Source organism: Gracilinanus agilis, chromosome 3, assembly GCF_016433145.1.
Source record: "Gracilinanus agilis isolate LMUSP501 chromosome 3, AgileGrace, whole genome shotgun sequence".
Lineage (NCBI taxonomy): Eukaryota > Metazoa > Chordata > Mammalia > Didelphimorphia > Didelphidae > Gracilinanus > Gracilinanus agilis.
The window spans coordinates 165,628,803-165,649,263 of record NC_058132.1 but is presented as its reverse complement, the minus strand read 5'-3'; the positions used below and the strand labels follow the sequence as shown (position 1 = coordinate 165,649,263).

At 36.1% G+C, this 20,461-nt stretch overlaps 1 protein-coding gene across 1 annotated transcript; it reads right to left on the bottom strand.

Moving 5' to 3' along the window:
- Positions 1–13,867: 13,867 nt before the first annotated feature.
- Positions 13,868–19,915, bottom strand: LOC123238942 (olfactory receptor 145-like). The gene is made up of 2 exons (XM_044666198.1): positions 19,904–19,915; positions 13,868–14,803 (listed from the first exon to the last, which is right to left on the bottom strand). Exons 1-2 carry the CDS (start codon positions 19,913–19,915, stop codon positions 13,868–13,870), a joined length of 948 nt encoding a protein of 315 aa, XP_044522133.1.
- Positions 19,916–20,461: the final 546 nt, after the last annotated feature.

Sequence of the window (20,461 nt, the reverse complement as noted above, 5' to 3'; positions counted from 1 at the left end):
CTCTTAAAACTCTATTTATTGAACTGTCTTACCAAGCTTGAGGGTCTCTTGTGAATGAGAGAGAGACATTGACCTATGTCACTTTATTGGCTATGATGCTGACCGAACAAATGAACTGATATAATCAATAAACTGATATCAGTCTCTCAAAATAATTTTAGTTGCAACACATATATGTGTATGAATACATATATGACACATATGATATATAAAAACATATATATGTCTTCTTTCTTTCCATCTATATTGTACCCACACATCCCCAAATCCAAGGAAAATATAATTTCCTTGAGGACAGAGACTCTTGTTTGACCTTCAGGAATTGTATTTTTAATTTATTGTTCAGTCATTCAGTTGTGTCCATCTTTCCATGACTCCATGGACCAAGGCTCTTCTGTCCTCTACTATCCCTCAAAGACTATCCAAATTCATGTTCATTGTTTCTATGACACTATATAATGAGCAAAATATGAAATGACCAAAGAAACAAATGTTAAAACTTTTAAGTAAATAAATTGATTTATTAAGCAAAGCAAGGCAATTGCTCAACAAATCAGGACCAGACCCCTTCCTAAGCTTAGGATTGGACCCTGAATACAAGGGAAAGACTTTTATAAATTAAAAATAATTAATGAAATAAGGCCAATTAAGTAAAAGGAAACAATATGACATTAGGTAATTGATTTCCAAGAGGATGAAAGATTAGGTAGGGACCTTCCAAGTTGGGAGGGAGAAACTGAAGAGGTATAATTCCCTGAATTCATGAAAAGAGGTGTCCCACTCTCTCTAAGTATCTATAAACAATCAAAAGAACATGGAAATAATAATCAGTTGGCCAGTATGGGGCCAGTTTTCAGATAAGACATAGGAGATACTTGAGATGTATGTAGTATGAAAAAAAGCTCCTTACATCCATCTTAAGATCTTCTTGCATTTCTGGTCAACATAACTTAGAACCTTGGTTAAGGGTCTCTAAATAGCAATTATAGGCAATCCAATTTCCCAACCATGCAGGGCTAGGTTCCAAAGATGCAATAAATTTTTCTCCCAATTCCCACAACTCAATAAAGTTTCCTCACAGGACAGAAGTTGGACTAGACCCATAATTGGATAGAAAGGGATCTAAGCTTGCTCTGTGGCACAACTGGAATCAGAAATACCTGAGTTCAAATCCAGCCGCAGACATTTCCTAGTTGTTGGACAAGTCACTTAATCTCTGTTTACTTCAGTTTCCTCATCTGAAAAATAGAGATAATAATAGCACCTACTTCCCAGGGTTGTTGTGAGGATAAAATGAGATAATAATTATGAAGATCTTAGTGCCTAACACTGAATAAGTGCTATATAAACGTGAGCTATTTCTATTATTATTATATTACAAAATTATAAAAAGCTAGTGTATCTTTAGAGAACAGATATGAGAAGACACTATCATGCCACCTCTTTCAAGAGGTGAGAGGCCTACAAGTGTAGCACATTGTATATATTTTCAGATTTTTCTACTGTATTGAAGAGTTGTTTTGTTCTTAATCTTTTTTCTTTTTTTATCTTCATAATATACTATTTTTTAATTGGAATCTCTCTCTGGACATGGGAGAGTGAGGGATAATGTAGGAAACCAGAGTGCTGTAAAAAATGAATTCTTACTTTGCTTTTTCAATAAACAAAGAAATGCATAAATGAAGGAAAGAGCTAAAATTCTAAGTCAGTCAATTTAGGAATTTGTTAAATGCAGGGTAGCAATACTCACTCCAGTGTAATGCTATCTGTCCAACACATACTCCAACACAGTTCCTTAAAATTATTAAACCACTTAAGAAACCCCAATAAAATATCAAAATAGGAATCTGGAAATATTAAAGATGAAGTTATCAAAACAAAAATAAAAAATATTGCATTAATCAATAAAACTGGCAGGTGTTTTACAAAGAAAAATGATAAATAAGTATCTATTTTGGTTTTTTAAGAGAAAAGAAAACCATATTACCAATATTAATAAACAAAGCTGAGAAGAAACTGAATGAGCTATTGATGAGCTCTCAGAGGAGAAAAAATAGGAATCACTAATGCTCTGAAACATTGAAAGAACACTTAATTCTTTTATTACACAAACTATTTATAAAAATAAAAGGGAAATGGGATCCTACCAAAGTCATGATACCATATCTAGGGAAAATCAAAACATAAAAATAAAATAAAATAGACCAATGTATCTAAAGCATATAAAAATTTAACACAAATATTAGCAAAGAGGCTATAACAATATATCAAAAAGATGATACACTGTGACCAACTAGGATTTATACCAGAAATACAGATGATTCATTATTAGATAAACTGTACACATAAGAGATCTTATTAATAACAAGAAAAAAATTCTATCAATGGCTGCAGAAAACATTTCAGATAAAAAACAACACACCCATTTCAGATTATTTTTTTAAATAATGAAATGTAGCAAAAAATGGACTTTTCCATAACATGGAAATAACTGTCTAAACCAGTGATTCCCAAAGTGGGTGCTGCCACCCCCTGGTGGGTGCTGCAGCGATCCAGAGGGGTAGCGATGGACACACTTTTTTTGCATTACATTCTATTCTGAGTTCAATAAATAGTTTCATAATTTCCAGGGGGCGCTAAGTAATATTTTTTCTGGAAAGGGGGTGGTAGGCCAAAAAAGTTTGGGAACCACTGATCTAAACCAAGTAACATGATTATTTGTAAAATAGGGATAAACTATAAACTTTTCTCTAAGACTACTTCTAAAAGTAATACCTACTCTCAAAGAGCTAACATTCCTGAAAGCAAGTCAATCCAGTGTCTAATAGTGTCACATTCTTTACTTTTTTTCTTTAAATCCTTTTGCTCTATACTCTAGAAGAACATAGGTCCACTATTTCTCCATTTTATCAATGCATGTACTTGTATTCCCTAAGAGTTACCTCCCAGGGAATCACCATATAGAGTTTATCATTCTGTCCTGGGAATGTCAAATTCATGTGTAAAGGGGATTCAGAAAAAGATCAAAATTCATCTTTGTGTTTCTTTCTCTTGAAAAACATCAAACACTGTTTTCAGAAGCAGGAGTCCTGGAATTGTATCTCCAATTGTACTAGTTATTTGTAGAACTTTCCCATAGCCCCTACTTGGCATCAGTTTTCTCATCTGTTAAATAAGGGTGTTAAGCTATATAACATACTATATAAGGTATATATGTTGTTACTTGTCCTTCATTTTTGAAGGGGAACAATGACATCATGGATGGTCTTGACTTGTGCATGAATTGGGATTTAAGTTAGAGCCTAGATGCACAAAATCAGCAGTCTCATGTTCTCTTCCAGAATCATTGAAGTCCAGTGGCAATCTGGAGTCATGATAACTGAAGATGGTCTAGGATGCAGTGGATGATCTTGGCATATTCAATGTCTGACTAAGCTCTAAGAACTACAGAGTTTCTGCTTCAGATACTTTCGTGGCTGGCCATTAAAACAAATTGTCCTCATGTGCCCATTCCATCAGGAGAAGTTTTCCCATGCTTGGAATAGACACCCTCATTATTCACCATCAGATTTATGGTTCATTCACACTCAGTCTTATTTAGCCCATCTATGAAGAAGGTTTTATGACAGTATGACCACAGGACATGCTGCAAGTTCTTTGGAGACACGGGTGAGAGTTGAATGCCTGAAAGACACCAAAGATGGATACGCAACCCTGAAAAGGGCTTGGCAAAACCTCATAGCTCACACAAGCATCACATACACAAATAATATAAAGTATAACACATTACATATATACTCTGATAATGACTTGTTTTACTCACCATATTTTGAAAACCAAGAAAAGATGCACTTTTAATCTATAAAGTAACCATGTGAAGACAAGAACAAAAAGAAGAAAAGTTCATCCAACCCACAAGAAGTTGTCTGGAATCCCTAATAAGGGGGTATTTGTATGTGTGGATAAGCCTTTCTTAAGGTCACCCAACTTAATACCTTATCCTCATTACAGCACTAATATTTTCTGATGAACCGGTGAGTGACAGGTATGGTGAAGCTATGATTCTGAGGACAATGAGGGAAGAAGAGGTTTAAAAAACTCCTTCTCCTTTTGCACAGTTCGATGGAGAGACTGTGGAGCCCAGTTGCATCCAGGGCTATAGTTAAAGCAAGGAACTGCTTATCTAATATCTTCTCCATACTTACCCTACCCCATCTTTGCACTCTTTCCCTAACTTTAATGACTTCCTACATCTTTATGATTTGGGGTAATTTTATATTTGTCACTTTAAATAGTCCATGTGAACTGATTCAAGGCACACACTGTCTTTGCTTTTATATTTCTATCCCCAGATACACTATACAATGTCAAGTATACATATTAAACCTTTAACAAATATTTTTATTCATCCATTCATGTACACCATAGTTACTACAATGGAATCCCTATTCTCAATTAACAGTAACATTCTACAATGTAACAGTAAAAGATGGTAAAAATGATTCAGCAACATCAAAAAAAAATTACTTGTTATAACCAAGTAGGATATATTACAAGAATCTTGGTATAATTTAATAATAAAGAAACAATAAAAAGCATATAATTTTATCAAAATATAGAAAGGCTCCCAATTAAAACATGACATTAAAGTAAAAAAATATATTCAAATAAAAAATAACTATTTTATCCCATAAGGGAGTAATTTTATAATTACATAATTTGCCTTATAAAATAATTTCCATTTTATTCAGCTGAAAACCATTCCCAGAAAAATGCATTATTCAAGCATATTCATTGTCACCATATCTATTTGGCACAATTTAAGAAAAGCCAGATAAAATACAGCTACAATAATGCATGGAAAAAATTACACACAAAAAGAAAAAAAAATTTTAAATAAGCATTGGCAATAGAGAACTAATATATAACTTTACAGTTGGTATAATTAGAATCAATTTCTTCCATAAAGGCTTATTTTCATATAATCAAATCCATCAATTTTGTAACCAATATTTTCTTTCTACTTCCTCAATAAATAAAATCTGTTTGGATTTTTCTCAAATTGCAAACAAATAAATACAATATAATTAGAACATTGATACAGTTGAAATGTATTATGTGTCCTCAGATATAAGTGTAAATTCATTTCTTGCCACAATGATACACATTTTCCTGTAACAAAGCAAGGATAGTAAGACCACTGTTCTTAGAGCATGCACCATGTGCCCTGCAAGAGGGCAGCTAAGTGATGTAATGGCTAAAGAACTGGACCTGGAGGGAAGATGACCTACATTGAAATCCAGCCTCAGAAACTTCCTAGCTATGTGATTATAGGCAAATCACTTAGCCTCTCTCTGACTCACTTTCCTCAACTGTGAAATGGGGATAAGAGAGATTACCTCTTAGGGTGGTTGTAAGGATCACATGAGATAATATTTATAAAGCACTTAACACAATGCCTGGCACATAATAGGCACTTAATAAATACTTATTCCATCTCCTTCCTTTTCCCCTCCTTTAACCCACTTGCATCCAAACCATGTGAGGAAGTTTAGTGAGTCTCTTTCCAGAAGTGCATGATCAACTAATCAATAAATATTTACTAAGTACCTACTATATACCAGGTGCTGTGCTAAAAAAAGAAGCAAGAAACAGTCCCTACCTTCAACGAACTTAGAATCTAAAGGAAGAGACAAAATGCAAGCAAATATATGATGATATATTTTGGAGGGCCCTGTTTTCCACTTCAGAATTATAGAGAGAAAAACACAATTAAAACTATAATAGTAAAGAACCTCAATATAACCTTACCTTTTGGCACATCTTACCCAAAAATAAACAAATGAAGAAAAGTGGCAATAATAAACATATCCTTTACTGATCATAATTTGATAAAAAATTATATTAAATAAAAGGCCCGTGGAGAAAGGATTAAAAAATCATCTAGAAACTAAAGATTTAGTAGGTCAAAGAACAAACTACAGACAAGATTATTTCATTCAATGACAATAATGAGACAACTATACCAAAATCTTCAGGATATGACCAAAGCAGAACTCAGAGATCATTTTATAATTTTAAATTCTGTGAGAGAAAAATCCTCCTACTCCCTTATATAAAGATCAGATTTTAATGTTGTCAGTAGTCTTGAGATAATCACAATTGTAATTCTAAGATAATTAGCATAAGTCATGATTTTAGCAGGCTTTTGTGAATATCCTGGTATAAGTATTAAGGTTTTGGATTAAGAAAATAACTGCTTTTGCATAGGCCTTAGTGTCAGCCACACCCTTCAAAGTTGCTATAACAGGCACCCTAACTTGTGATTCATTATACGTCAGGATGTCTGACCTTTAGTTCAAAACCTAGTACCACTCAACACTGCCCCCTTTTATCTTATGTGTCATCAGCCCAGGCATATCCATTCCTTCCTTTCAAGTGATTCTTAAGTCATGATCAAATGACTTCACCTACCATGAGAAGTATTTCCTCGTTACTTCAACCAATCCACATCTCTCTATTATTGTCACTGACCTGGACTGTTTTTGTACTGGTATAGAAGTAGCCTAATTCTTTGAGGTATATAAGAAAGTCTCTCACAGTGATCGTGGTCCTCTGATCATGACCAGGTGGTCTAGCTTTATTGTGGGACTGGCCCTCCCATAATAAACCTATTTTTCTTTATGGCTTGGATATTTTGTGTATCATTTGCATACCAGTGGTTAGAAAAAATTACCCAACAATACTTTCATCAGCAAAAGAAAGAAGAGTTCAATGAATTGGGAATACAACTAAAAAAAAAAACAGAAAACCACCACATTTTTTAAACCTCGAATAAACATTTATGTAGCACTTTAAGATTTTGCAAAGTGCTTTGAAAATATCTCAACTTCTGCTTCTCAGTGGCAACATGTAGGGGAAAGGAAGGAGCATTCCAATCTCACTCAATCCTACTTTCAAACAACTACAAAACTAATGCCTCAAAATAAGTTCTTCAGTGGCAGAACCAACAAAAGATGAAATGAAACAGTTTTCCATCATGAGACACATGGATGATTGGAAATGAAGATCTGTCTCACCAAGGGAGATGTGTAGGAGCATATCCCAGTGCAGGAGGCATTCAGATGGGTCTTGACAAGTTCAGGCTGACCAATACTGAGAGAAGTGTACCAGCTCAATCCAGAGTCACAGCGTGTCTGGGAAAAAATAGCTGTAAGCCTTCACACAGTGGGTGAGTCAGGTTAGCATAGTCAGCATACATTCAGGCTCCAGCAAAAAGGCTTGTGACATTATCCCTTTGACTCTGTAAACAAGGTCAAATCTTAACATATAGACAAAGATCACACAATAGGCTGGAAAAATGAGGAAAGAAAAAAACCTGACCTTAGAAAGTTACTTTATACCGACAAGGAAAATCAAAACACAAACTTACAAGAGGACAACAATGACAAAACAGAAACAGGTGAAGCCTCCAAAGAAATTGCGAAAGTATGTCAAGCCCCAAAAGAAATCCTGAAAGAACTTGAAAAGAAGTTAAAAAATAAAATAATAAGAGAAGTAGAAGAAAATTTGAGAAAATAAATTAGAGAGTCAACACAATTCCCTGAAAATTATAATGGGCCAAAAGGAAAAGGAGTTACAAAAATCCCCTGAAGAAAACAACTCTTTAAAGAATAGAACTGGCCAACAGGGAAAAGAAGCACAAAAACTTAAGGAAGAAAATAACTTCTAAAAATTATAATTGGTTCAATGGAAGCTAATGACTACATAATACATTAAGAAACAACAACAACAAAAATCATAAGAATGAAAAAATTAGAAGAAAATCTAAAATATTTCATTAGAAAAACAACTGACCTGGAAAATAGATTCTGAAGTGAAAATCTAAGAATAATTGGACAACTTAAAAGTCATGATTTTAAAAAAAGAGCCTGGAAACCATATTACAAGAAAGTATTAGGGAAAACTGCCCTAATGCTCTCAAACAAGAGGTGAAAATAGAAATTGAAAAATTCCAATGACTGATTCCTGAAAGATATTCCAAAATAAAATCTCTAAGGGTTATTATAGCCAAATTCTGGAGCTCCCAGGCCAAGGAGAAAATTCTGCTAGTATCCAAAAAGAAATAATTCAAGTACCATGGAACTACAGTCAGGATTACAAAGACCTAGCACCTTCTACATTAAAGGGCCTGAGGGCTTGGAATATGATAATTAAAAAGGCAAAATAAAAGTAAGATTATAGCCAAGAATGGTTCACCCAGCAAAACTGAACTTAATCCTCTGGGGGGGGGGGGGCGGGGATAAATATTTAATGAAATAGAGGACTTCCAGGAATTCCTGAAGAAAAGACAAGACTTGAAAAGAAAATTCAATCATCAAAGTCAACACTCAAGAGATGCATAAAAAGGTAAATAGAAAAGACAAAACTCAAGGCATTCAATACAGTGGAAGAGCAGTAGGAGGCAAAGTTTGAACCTTATTCTCATCAGAATTGGGTGAAAACAAGAATAATATCCACATTCAGTTGATTACAGAAACCTATCTAACCCTATACTAGAACTGCTCTAGACATTTAAGTGCTAGATGATTGAATGAATGAAAACTATTCATTCAATTATACAATAAGTATTTAGGTCTCTACTCTATGCTAGATATATTAAGGTTACAAAAATAAAAACAAAAATAGTTCTTGCCTTCAAAAAAGTTGCATTCTGCTCATGAAAAACATGTGCTGAGAGAAGTTAATCACAATATATATATATATATATATATATATATATATATATATAAAGTAAACATGAAAATAATCTGCTTTTAGGGGAGAATCTGGTTATTTCAGATCCTTTGGCCCAGAGACTAACCAATCTCTAAGCCGATGATGGTGAATCTTTTAGAGACCGAGTTCCCCAACTGCAAACCTCACACAAATGTGAGGCACCCACCTTAACCCTGACAAGGGAGGGAGGAAACACTCCCATTGAACTGCTGCACAGAGGGGTAGGTGATGTGAGAAATGATCTCAGATACATGTGGAGAGGGAAAAGGGAGCAGTCTCCTCCTGCATGTGTGCTATAGGTTCACCAATATGGCTCTAGGCTATGGGGACTAACCAAGAAACATTATATTACCCAATGCCCCCATTGTAGGGTTTACTATAACAAATAATGTTCATATGTAGTTTTCCACAAATATGGTTTATAGGATCCCCAACACCCAAGCAAGAGTCAAGATAACAAAGAATATAGGTTCAAGGATAACTTTTATTTCAGAAAATACAGAAGTCTTGAAGGAACCACTAGAGCCCATAATCAGATAGAGAAAAAGATCAAAAACGTATATAATAAACCCTGAGATACTCTTGGAAATAAATTGAACCTAGAGGTGTTGCCTTTGGGACAACATCTTAGTACTCCAGTTACCTCCTTCTCTCTCAAAGTGCCTCCAATATTTTTAATGTCCCACAGTGATTTGGACTCCTTCCTGGAAAACAAGCTCACATTGTGGCTCCAAGATAGGCATGTCCTTTCCCATCAGACTTGCACTATTTGAATAATTATGACAGTAGTGTCAAGATCCAGGTTTTTTTTCCTTTCCAGGATCATTTTAGTGACTTAGGAATTCCCATCTTTCAGGTGCAGTGGCCATCTGGGCAACCTTCACCTTTCGCCTACAGGTATAAAAGCAGTACTTCTCTCTCTGTGTCAAGTACTCTCCTTACACTTGGATTTACCATCAAGATTGGCAATAATCAAGAAATTTTTCTTCTCTGCTAAACAAAGAGTAAATTCCAAGATTATTCTGCCTAGAAGATTGAGGTCCTCTTTCTCTACACAGGAAAAGAGGAATTGTTTTGAACTCCATTTTGGGGTTATGTGTTCAAATGCATATCTATTTTTGTCATGGGATTATTCAGGAACTCTTGATTCTCTGCATTTGCTCCAGTTGTAACTATCTCTTAGACTAGAAATATTCACATTCAGGAACTCTTCTCTCAGGCCACCTGGGCAAGAAAGCTATATGACCTTGCATATATAATCTCCCAATGTTCTTCTTCCTATATGCCTCCTCCAAAACCCTAGTCTATTTTTATGCTCTAATCTGACCACAGAGCATAGAAAAGAAAAAACAAGTTGTTCCAAAGTCCCTCTAGTCCTTCTTTTAAGATTTCCTGCTACTTGTCTACCCTGCTTACAGAATCTAATCCATACCACATTCAATTTCTCTTTAAGGAGAATTTCAAGCCCTACATCCTTCATGAAATTTTCTCTCCTAAAATATTTTTTCCAAGTTTCTAAAATACTAGCTATGATTTTCATTCATTTAGTTCTTAAATATTCTCCAACTCATAGAATTATAGTTAGTATCAAATACAACAATATATGAGAAGAGGGATGAAAGCTCTTGGTAAAATGTAAAATGCTAAATGCCCTAGTGTTTCAAAAGATTCATACATTGTTCACTTATCATTCCTTGAAAAATGGGATGCTTCTGGTAGAAAAAAAAGAAGAAAAACAAAGAAGCAGAGAATAATTCTAATACAAAATGTATTAGCTGATAATGTGGAACTTCTCTTCCACTAATGAACCCTGGACTCACATATACAGGATTAATGTCATGGAGGAGTCTGGGAACAATGTGAGAGGTCAGTCTCTTCTCTTACCATTTTGTTCATTAAGCACTCATCTGGTCAAGCGTAGATGTATCATATCTCCTCAAGGGAGATTGATGGATCCCTTCCAGAATGGTCTTCAATATAAAAAAAGATCAGATATCTGACAATTATTTATTTTCTCTATTATAAAAGATTTTTATAACACAAAGGACTCTTGAGAACACATTGGCAGATACCTAAAATATGATGCAATATCTCATCATTCCAATTACTAGGAGAATGGGCCTCTTATAAACCACATTTCACCTTCCCCTCAGCTCTTAATTGACTGAGTAAATCATTCCAAATTCATATTTTCTAGAATTTTAGGGATCATCATTCTGATAGCAGTCAAGTACTCTGTGAAGTTGTTCCAGAAGTCACTTCCTGGTGAGTAACCAGCACACAGACCCAGAATAACCCCTCCTAAACATATGCAGATGTGACCAAGGTTATAGACATTTATTTCATAATTTCATTTTGGTCACCTGTACTCAAGAAAAGAAACAAATCATAAAAGGAAGCCAAATACTTAAGGCCCAGTTTCAGGTTCATCTAGACAGGTTTATGAGCTTCTTGCCAAAATTAGACAGTCACCATCATCGTTATTTTCAGGGAAAGGGGAGTGCTTTCTTCCCGCCCCCTTTCCCTCACTAGAGACATGAAGAAAAGCTTGAGAATTCTCAGTATGCATGACAGATGAGAAGAAACAGACCAATGATAGTTGTTTCTCCTATAAGCCAGAATGGGCATTTCTACCTATCTAGGATGAAGTGTTCTCTTTGACACATCCCTGTCTCTCTTTCCTTCCCACCCATTCCCTATCACAGGGACCAAAAGATAAATAAAAAGATTGCTTCATCGTTCCAAAGCACAAATGTACAGGATCCATTGAGGGGATTACTGCAAGGTACAAGTCTCTTAGCACTAAAATAGAACACTGAGCCATTCTCTTCAGAATTGACCCAAGGTCCATGTGAGTCTCACCTACTTACTTACATTACACAAGCAGAATCATGTGGTTCAGGGTTGGAAGTGACACAGAGGAGGAAGAAGACAAGGAACTCTGAACATTTAGATCTAAGTAATACATAAAAGGCTCTTCTTATACAGAAGAGACAAACCTTTTCCAGATAAAGAATCTTTTTGAACTCCAAGTAGTAAAGATGTTGCTACTGTTGCCATCAGGAAAGATGCCATAGTCAGAAAAAAAAATGAGAAATGGTGCTTAGCAACTCTTGCTGACAGAATTATTGACTCAACATGAGCAGTAAAGAAATCTGCTCTCTTTCTATACAATGAATCCAGAATACACAGGAGAACAACCCAACTTCTGTCAAACCTGACAACCATTACACAGTTATGGTGTCTCCTACGGAGACAAATAATACTGCCAGAAGGAACTTATAAAATATTGCTGGAGATTATTAAATCTCATTGAAGAAAGTGAAGACCTTCCAGACATACTTCTTGATTTTACCACTGCTGCTGCCTATTAAAGGCAAGGACTTTAAGAAATAATGAGAAATTTATGGAGAGAAAAAAAGATATCTGAGAATAGGGTTATGACTTCATCACCTTTGCTCAAGATACAGAAATTATGGACCTTGGACAACTCTTGGATACTTGAAATTTAATTATTTAAGAAAGACTTGGCTTTCAGGTTAATCTATTGAATATCCATATTTCAAAATCTGCCTTGTATAATGAGCTATTACGGTAGAAAAAAATTAAAATCAATCATTGTCACAGAATCACACTAAGCACACATATTAGGGACTATTTGTCAAAGTGTTTTGGAAGGCATGCATACTCTGTGTGGAGGTTAAACTCAGTATCTAGATCCCCAGCAACTTTTAGATGCTCAGATTATATGACACATTTTCTAACAGTATCAGGAATCTGAGTGAAAAAGGCTTTAAACTAAAAAGGGAAGGAGGAAAAAGAAAACTATTCCTATTTAAGACACTGGTTCGGGTGTCAAAGGGCCTGGATTTAAACCCTTTCTCTGAAAATTATCATGTTTCTGGGGAATCCTTTCATCTCCCAGAGTCTCTAAGTTCTTCCTCTCAAAATTGAGACAGTTAGACAAGGTAACTTTTGAAGTACTTTCCAGCTCTAAATCTATGATTATGTGATGTACCAAAACAAATACCACAGATAGCAGAAGGTAAAATATAAAACAAACATTATAAAGAGAAAGGACTAGTAATGTACAAGAGTTGGCAGCAATGAAGATAGATAGAAAAATGGCTTCAGTTATCTGTATACCATATCACATTCCACCTTTTTTTTTAAACTGGAGCTATCTATAATTTCATTGGCATACAGAACCAGAAGTGAATCTTCTTCCTCCAATGCAGCTATTCTTCCTCAACAACTACTCTGAAGTTTATTGCTCTAAAGAAGTGACTGAGAGATTACATGACTTGCCCAGAGCACAACCAGGATGGGTGACAAAATATAAATTTAGAGCCTCTAAAGGAATCTTTAAGAAAATTGAGGTACAGAATGATTATATGACATGTCCAGGTCACATGACCAGTATATGACAGAAAGGGAACTGATCCCAGGGCTTCTTAACTTCAGGATCATCTTTCTATCTATTCCACCACGCTACTTTTTGGAAAAATCCCCTTTCTTGGCCCTCTTCACCTTTTACCACACAATGCTTGTTTCTGATCTTTAACACACAGAATCTTCCCCAAAAACCTCTAGAGTAACCCAGAATGTCAATTCTTCTCACCATTAGGACAATGAATACACAATTCCCATCCCTATCTAAAATTTTTCAATAACTTGTCATATCATTGGCCAAAGAGAGTCTATTCCAACTAGTTGTATGACATTGGACAATTAGAAGGAAACCGTGTATCATGAATGATGAAATCCAGGTAACCACTAAGGTTTCTTTTAGCTCTAAAATTCTAAATGTCAAACCTATAAACCTTGTTATGCTCATCTATGTCCTTAAAAGCAGGAGAGTTTTCCTATGTAAAAGTTATGTGTAATTGTAGTGAACATTAGATAATTTAATGCCCTAGGAATATCATCAAAGAGATTCGTTTGTACCTGAGTGTGAAGATAAGAATTCATATGTAAGGTAGAGATTCTCTTTCATGAGTACAATTAAAGATTTCATTCCCCTATACATAAAAGCCTTCAAATCAGGATCAGTCCAGAATTTTGTATCTTTTTATTGTCCAGATCCTATTCAGAACACTCTATTCAGAGTTTTCCTCAGAGCCAATTTGACGTCCTTATTCCTTAGGCTATAGATCATAGGGTTTAGCATAGGCACCACAATGGTGTAGAATAAAGAAGACACTTTCCCTTGGCTCATGGATAGAAGGGAGGAAGGTTTGAGATACATAAATGCCCCTGACCCAAAGAAAAGGGAAACAGCAATTATGTGGGAGCTGCAGGTGCTGAAGGCTTTGGACCTACCCTCAGTGGAGTTAATGCGGAGGATACTGGAGAGGATTAAAGCGTAAGAGATAAAGATGGTGATAGTGGGGACTCCAATGTCAATGCCCACAACAATGAAAACCACTAACTCATTAACATGGGTGCTAGAACATGAGAGCTCTAGGAGGGGAAGTATATCACACATATAGTGATTGACAGTGTTGACATCACAGAAGACCAATCTCATCATGAAACCTGTATGAGCCATAGCTCCAGAAAACCCCATCACATACACCCCTAACAATAGCAGAGAACAGACTTGGTAAGACATGGTCACATTATAAAGCAGGGGGTTACAAATAGCAACGTAACGATCATAAGCCATAGCTGAAAGAATAAAGGACTCAGACACAACCAAAAAAAGAAAGAAATAGAGCTGAGTCATGCACCCAGAGTAGTAGATAATGTTTTTCTCTGAAACAAAGCTCACCAGCATTTTGGGAGTAATAACAGTAGAGTAGCAAAGATCTATGAGAGACAAATTAAAGAGAAAAAAGTACATGGGAGTGTGAAGGTGAGAATTCAGTCCAATCAAAATGATCAAGCCCAAGTTTCCCATAACAGTAAGAAAATACATTCCTAAAAACAGGAAGAAAAGGGGGAGCTGCAGTTCTGGTTGATCTGTTAACCCCACAAGAATAAATTCAGACACTATGGAGTGATTTCCCATGCCCATTCTCTTCTCAGGGTGATCTGTGGGAACAAGAGAAAAAAGCAACATTTAACTAGAGTCCAGCATTATGTACTCTATTTGGCATTTAAGGCTCTTCAACACCTGGCTCATTCTTATCTTTCCATTCTTCCTCCACATTATTTCCCTTCATGATACTGACATACTGGCCTATTTGATGTCTCTCACACATGAAATTCTCCAACGGACACAACTAGATCTTTGCATAAAATGTCCCCTATACCCAAAATGCTCTCCTTCATTCCTTCTTAGAATCCCTGGCTTCCTTCAAGATTCAACTCAAATAATAATTTCTCTATTCCTTCATCCCCACCACCAGTCTTCTCCTCTAAGGATATCTTCCAACTACTCTGTACCTCCCATGTACCTAATAATGTTTGTGTCTTCCCTTTTTTGAATGGGAAATTCTCCCTACTCAAGTCCAGACCTCCTTTTTCTTAAGTTCAGGAACTCTCTTTGCTTTTCTTTGCATCCTCAGGACTGGGATGGAAGGGGAACATAATAAGGACTTCATAAATACTTTTGACTTATAATCACAAGGTAAAAATGACAGCTGGGAGGCTAAGTCCCGTCTACTGGGTCCAGTGCCAGGAAGACTATATTTCAAATCTAGCCTCAGATGCTTATTAGCTGTGGGACCATAGGCCCCAAGGTTTCCTCAACTGCCTCAGTTTTCCCAACTATAAAATGGATATAGTAATAGCATCTACCTTAGAGATTATTGTGATGATCAAATAAGATAATATTTGTAAAGCACTTATCATAGTGCCTGGAACATGGAAGATGCTTAATGAATACTTGTTGTCTTCCTTTCTGCCTTCTCTTTTTGTTACCAGGATGTTTAGGGACTTAAAACATCCTGAGTTACACTCTCTGCTAGGTAAAACATCTCAATGAGTTCCTCCTGGCTCTGCCTCTATAGTCAAATATGGGGGTGCTGAAGCACAATGGGGACAAGCAACAGTGCCTTTTGTAACATGAGCAGAAGATGTATTTAGATACTCTAATCATTAGCCCGGATGAAAAAGGAGGAGGGTTGGGCGTGGGGCTAGCAACCCCACCCTGTAAAAACTACATCTGCTAAAGAAACTGCAACCTAAAGTAGGGGCAGCTGGGCTAGCTCAGTGGATTGAGAGCCAGGCCTAGAGATGAAAGGTCCTAGGTTCAAGTCTGGGCTCAGACACTTCCCAGCTGGGTGACCCTGAGCGACCCATTGCCTACTGGTTATGGCCCTATGCTCCTAGAATGGAGTCCCAGGATAAAAAAAAATCATTATCCCACAGAAATCTTTTTTTTTAATCCTTACCTTTTGTCTTGGTATCAATTCGAAGGCACAAAAACAGCAGAACTAGGTAATAGGGGTTAAGTGACTTGCCCATGGTCACATAGTAAGCAAGGTTCTGAGGTCACATCTGAACCCAGGTCCTCTTGACTCCAGGACTGGCTCTCTATATACTTTGCTACCTTACTGCTCCCCACTTCCCTCATCCCCAAACAACCTTTACTGCAGGGCTTCTTAACACGGCAATTGTAAGCTTGGTTTTTTAAATCTATCTAGTTATATAATATCAATATAATTGACTTCTTTTATTATCCTATGTATCTTATTTTTTATGTTTAAAGATATATAAAGTCCTCTTGCTTCACTGGATTCTTGTTAGATAGAGAGTATTTCAGAGGTAAAGAAAAATGGCTCTGGGAGATACAATCACTACTAGGGTTCACAAAGACAAATTTCTAGGAGCAAAAAATAAAGAGTATGCCTCCTGTTTTGGAAGAGTCATCAGAGGCTAAAGCACTGGGTGATATAGCTGGAAGCTCCTTGACTCTTCCCATTGTCCAGTTCACTCTCGTAAATTCAACTTAAATCAGTTCCACAAGTAAATAACATTTCCATGAACACTGGCACCTAATGGTTGATTCAAAAAAGAAAAATCAGAAGAAATAGAACATTCACTCACCTTTCTTCAACCTTGAGCCCTCAGGATCAGGGCTTATTATTTCATTACTCCCATAGTCCTAGACCATCAATGTTGAAAGACTTTTGCTTCTTTCTCTCTGGGAGGAGTCCGAGTTCACACCACAGTTACTAAGCTAAACTCAGAGTTGTTTTGAGTGAGAGATCTTGGCTTCTGGCTGTAACTTAATCTTGAGGATCCCCTGACTTGGGAAGGAAACAGCACCTACAAAATGTCATTGGAATCACCTGATGATAGGAAATAGGATATTTGAATGTGGGTATTGGCCTCCCCCAGGATCAATTTGAAAGGTCAGGCACATCTGGGAGAAGAAATAGAGTTTGTTTTCACTCAGAATCATTAAGTACACATTGGATGCTTGAGGATTCAGTCTATGCAAACTGGGATTTCACATTTCCCAATTCACAGAGATTGGAACCTCACTTATTTCTTGCCAGTTTTCTTCATGTAATCAATCAAAAGGCTCTTACTACTCCCACACTTTGTGCCAGGCACTATATACTAAGCAATGCAGATACAAGGACAAAAATAAAACAATACTTCTGCTCAAGGAGCTTATATTTTATCCAAAAAAAACCAGCATCTAGATATATTCATGTGTAATTATAATAAATACAAGATAATTGGGGGTGGAGGACACCAGCAGTTGGGGAAGGGAAATTAGAAAATGTTGCATATGGAAAGTGGCATTTGAGCTGAATTTTGAAGGAAATAGGAGCTTTGGGTGTTCAATCCAAACAGACAAAACTGTCAATAAAAAGGCATAGAAAAGGAAGAAAGATTTTCATTTGTGAAGGTAAAGCATAAAACACTAAAGCATGAAACCAGTATGTCTAGGCTGTAGAGTATAGGAAGGGGAATATTTTATAATAAGTTTGGAAATGTAAGAAACAAGGTTGTGGGGGCTTTAAAGGCAAGAAGAGCTGACATTGCAACCTAGAGGCAATAGGGATCATGGGGGTTTAATTGAGTAAGGGAATGTCATGATCAGACCTGTGGTTTATAAAAATCACTTTAGCGTTTCTGTGGAAGATTGATTGAAATGGAGGGAAACTGGAGAGGCAGGAAAAATAATTGGAGAATGTTGCAATATTTGAGTAAGAGCTGGTAAGGACCTGAACTAGAATTTTGGGCAGAGTAGAAAAAAGAAACGGAGCATATGCAAAATATGTTTTGAAAGTAGAAAAAAAAATAGTAGTATTCTAGTATCAAAAAAAGGTCTCAGAGGTCATCAAATCTATTCCTGTCCCATTCTAAAATGTATTTCTGAAAAACAGTCAAAACAATTTATGTTTGAATACATCTAGTTATTGAGAATTCATTTAATGAGGCAACCTATTCTGTTTGAATTGCTTTATTTGTAAGGAAATTTTTTATCTCAAGCCTAAATTTCCATAAACCAGTTGGCCCTAGTTCTGTCCATTTCACTTTCTAATAATCATAAGGAAACAGATCATTGAAAAAATAACTGAAACTTATATCTGAAGTAATATCCATTACAGAGGATGATGAAGTAGAGACATTCTATGAGTGTCACAGGCACGACCAAGAGTGAACCAGGCTCTTTAACAAGGTTAAGTCACTTAAATTTTTTATTATGTCTTCCTCACAGGTTTTAATGTTTCAATTTAGCACTTTAATTAGCTAATTTAATATTACCTTATTAAACGTTTAATAAGGTAATAACATATCTTGAGTAAATGGAAAACATTTATTAAATGATTACTATGTACCAAGTGTTGTGCCAAACACACTGCAAATACAAAAAGAGTCACTGCTCTCAAGGAGCACACAGTCTAATAAGGAAAGACTATAAAAGTTCAGCTTCACATCAGCCTCAAAGGCCTGCAGGTCCTAAGGGTCCAAGAGCAAATCTTATGACAAGAGTGTTTAGAATACATTCATAGGTCACAGAGTACTCAGGAGGTCAAGATGATGTAGCGGCAGGGCAGCTGATGAGGCCCAGGAGACAGGACCCATCAGTGGGGCAGATAGTAAGACCCGTTAGTCCACCAGCTTTTCTGAAGGAATTAGAGTTATTGACTCCCATCTCATCCTAGTATGAGTGGGCATGTGGCTCTTCTCTGATGATAGTACTTATGGACTCTAGATGGTTGTAGAGGGAAGGAAGTGAAGTTCAATGACAAGTATTTGTTCATCCATTCATAATTTATTGAGAATAATGGACAGTGGTATCATTTGGAAATGACATAATTGGGTCAGGATTAATATAATTAATTAATATAAACCCTGAGATCTGGTCCTACCATAAAGAAAAGACAGATCTTAGAGGACAAAAGATTGAAAGCAGAAAGTTGAGAGACTGTGGTGAGGGAATGATGATTAATCTGGGCAACCCACCCCAGAAACTCCTGTAGCTGGTGGCTCAGCAGATTTAGAGCCAGGCATAGAGACAGAAAGTCCTGGATTCAAATTTGGCCTCAGACACTTCTTAGCTATGTGACACTGGGCAAATCAATTAATCTTCATTGCCTGGTCCTTACTGTTCTTCTGCCTTGGAACCAAAACACGATATTGATTCTAAGATGAAAGGTAAGGGTAAGAGAGAGACAGAGACAGAGAGAGAATAATTAAATGTTTAGAATGAAATAAAATAATTATGAATGACCTACACACCCAAGAAAATGTTACCTTGTTTTATGGGATACATTGGATGGGATATAGGAACACCTAAATACACCTAAATTAAGTAGCATGAAGGTACCAGAATTGGGAATCCCATGGTTGCAGGGAGAATATGGAAGTGCAGGGGAGAGATGGAAAAGCTCTCTGATTTGGACCTGAGGCAGTTGGTTGCCACATCTAAGCATGAGACAAGCTTAACTTGGTCTCCATTCCTTATTCCAAAATGAATGATTGCGGCATATCCAAGTGATTTTAATTTGCCCCACTCTGAACTGCCACCTTCTTAGCTTCAAGATCAGATTGGGAAAGGGAAAAAGAATATCCTAACTCTGCCCTGGAGCCTGGGACCCCACCCCACCCCCAAATATTCCACCCAACTTGGAATACAGACCACTGTACCATGTAGACTAAACATCTCAACTACTGTCTTTAAAACCTCAGAAATCATAAATTCACAAGAGAAAACATGTACTTTCATCCTATGTTGCTTGGTTGGCTTTGGGGGGAAAGGTATGTACAAGAAATAGTGGGTATAATCCTCAAGATAGATTTCAAGTCAATATAAGGAGCTGTTGACAGGCAGTTTGGCTTAGAGCATGCCACCCCAAAATATATGCTTACTGAATGACCACCAGCAAGTCACTTAAATTCTCAGTGTCCATGTAGGCCAGAATTCTCAAAACCATTTTGACAGGTTACTGCTATCAGAAAAATATTTTGTTTATTTACAAACTATATAATATACTGTACTTATGTTACTTTATGAAACATAAAGACAAAAAATTTAAAAAGAAAAAGTAAATAATTGTAAAATGTATTAATGATACAAAAACTATTTTGCTTATTAAATATTAATTTTTATTCTTTAAGTATTAATAGTATACTATATTTAATAAAGTTAACTCCTTTTGCTATCGCTTAATTATTTCTTAGGATTTTTTAAATGTCTCATATTGGCTGCTTAAAAATTCTTATTGTTTTATCTAAATTCTTAATAAGGCACCAGTAAGCCACTATTTCTTCA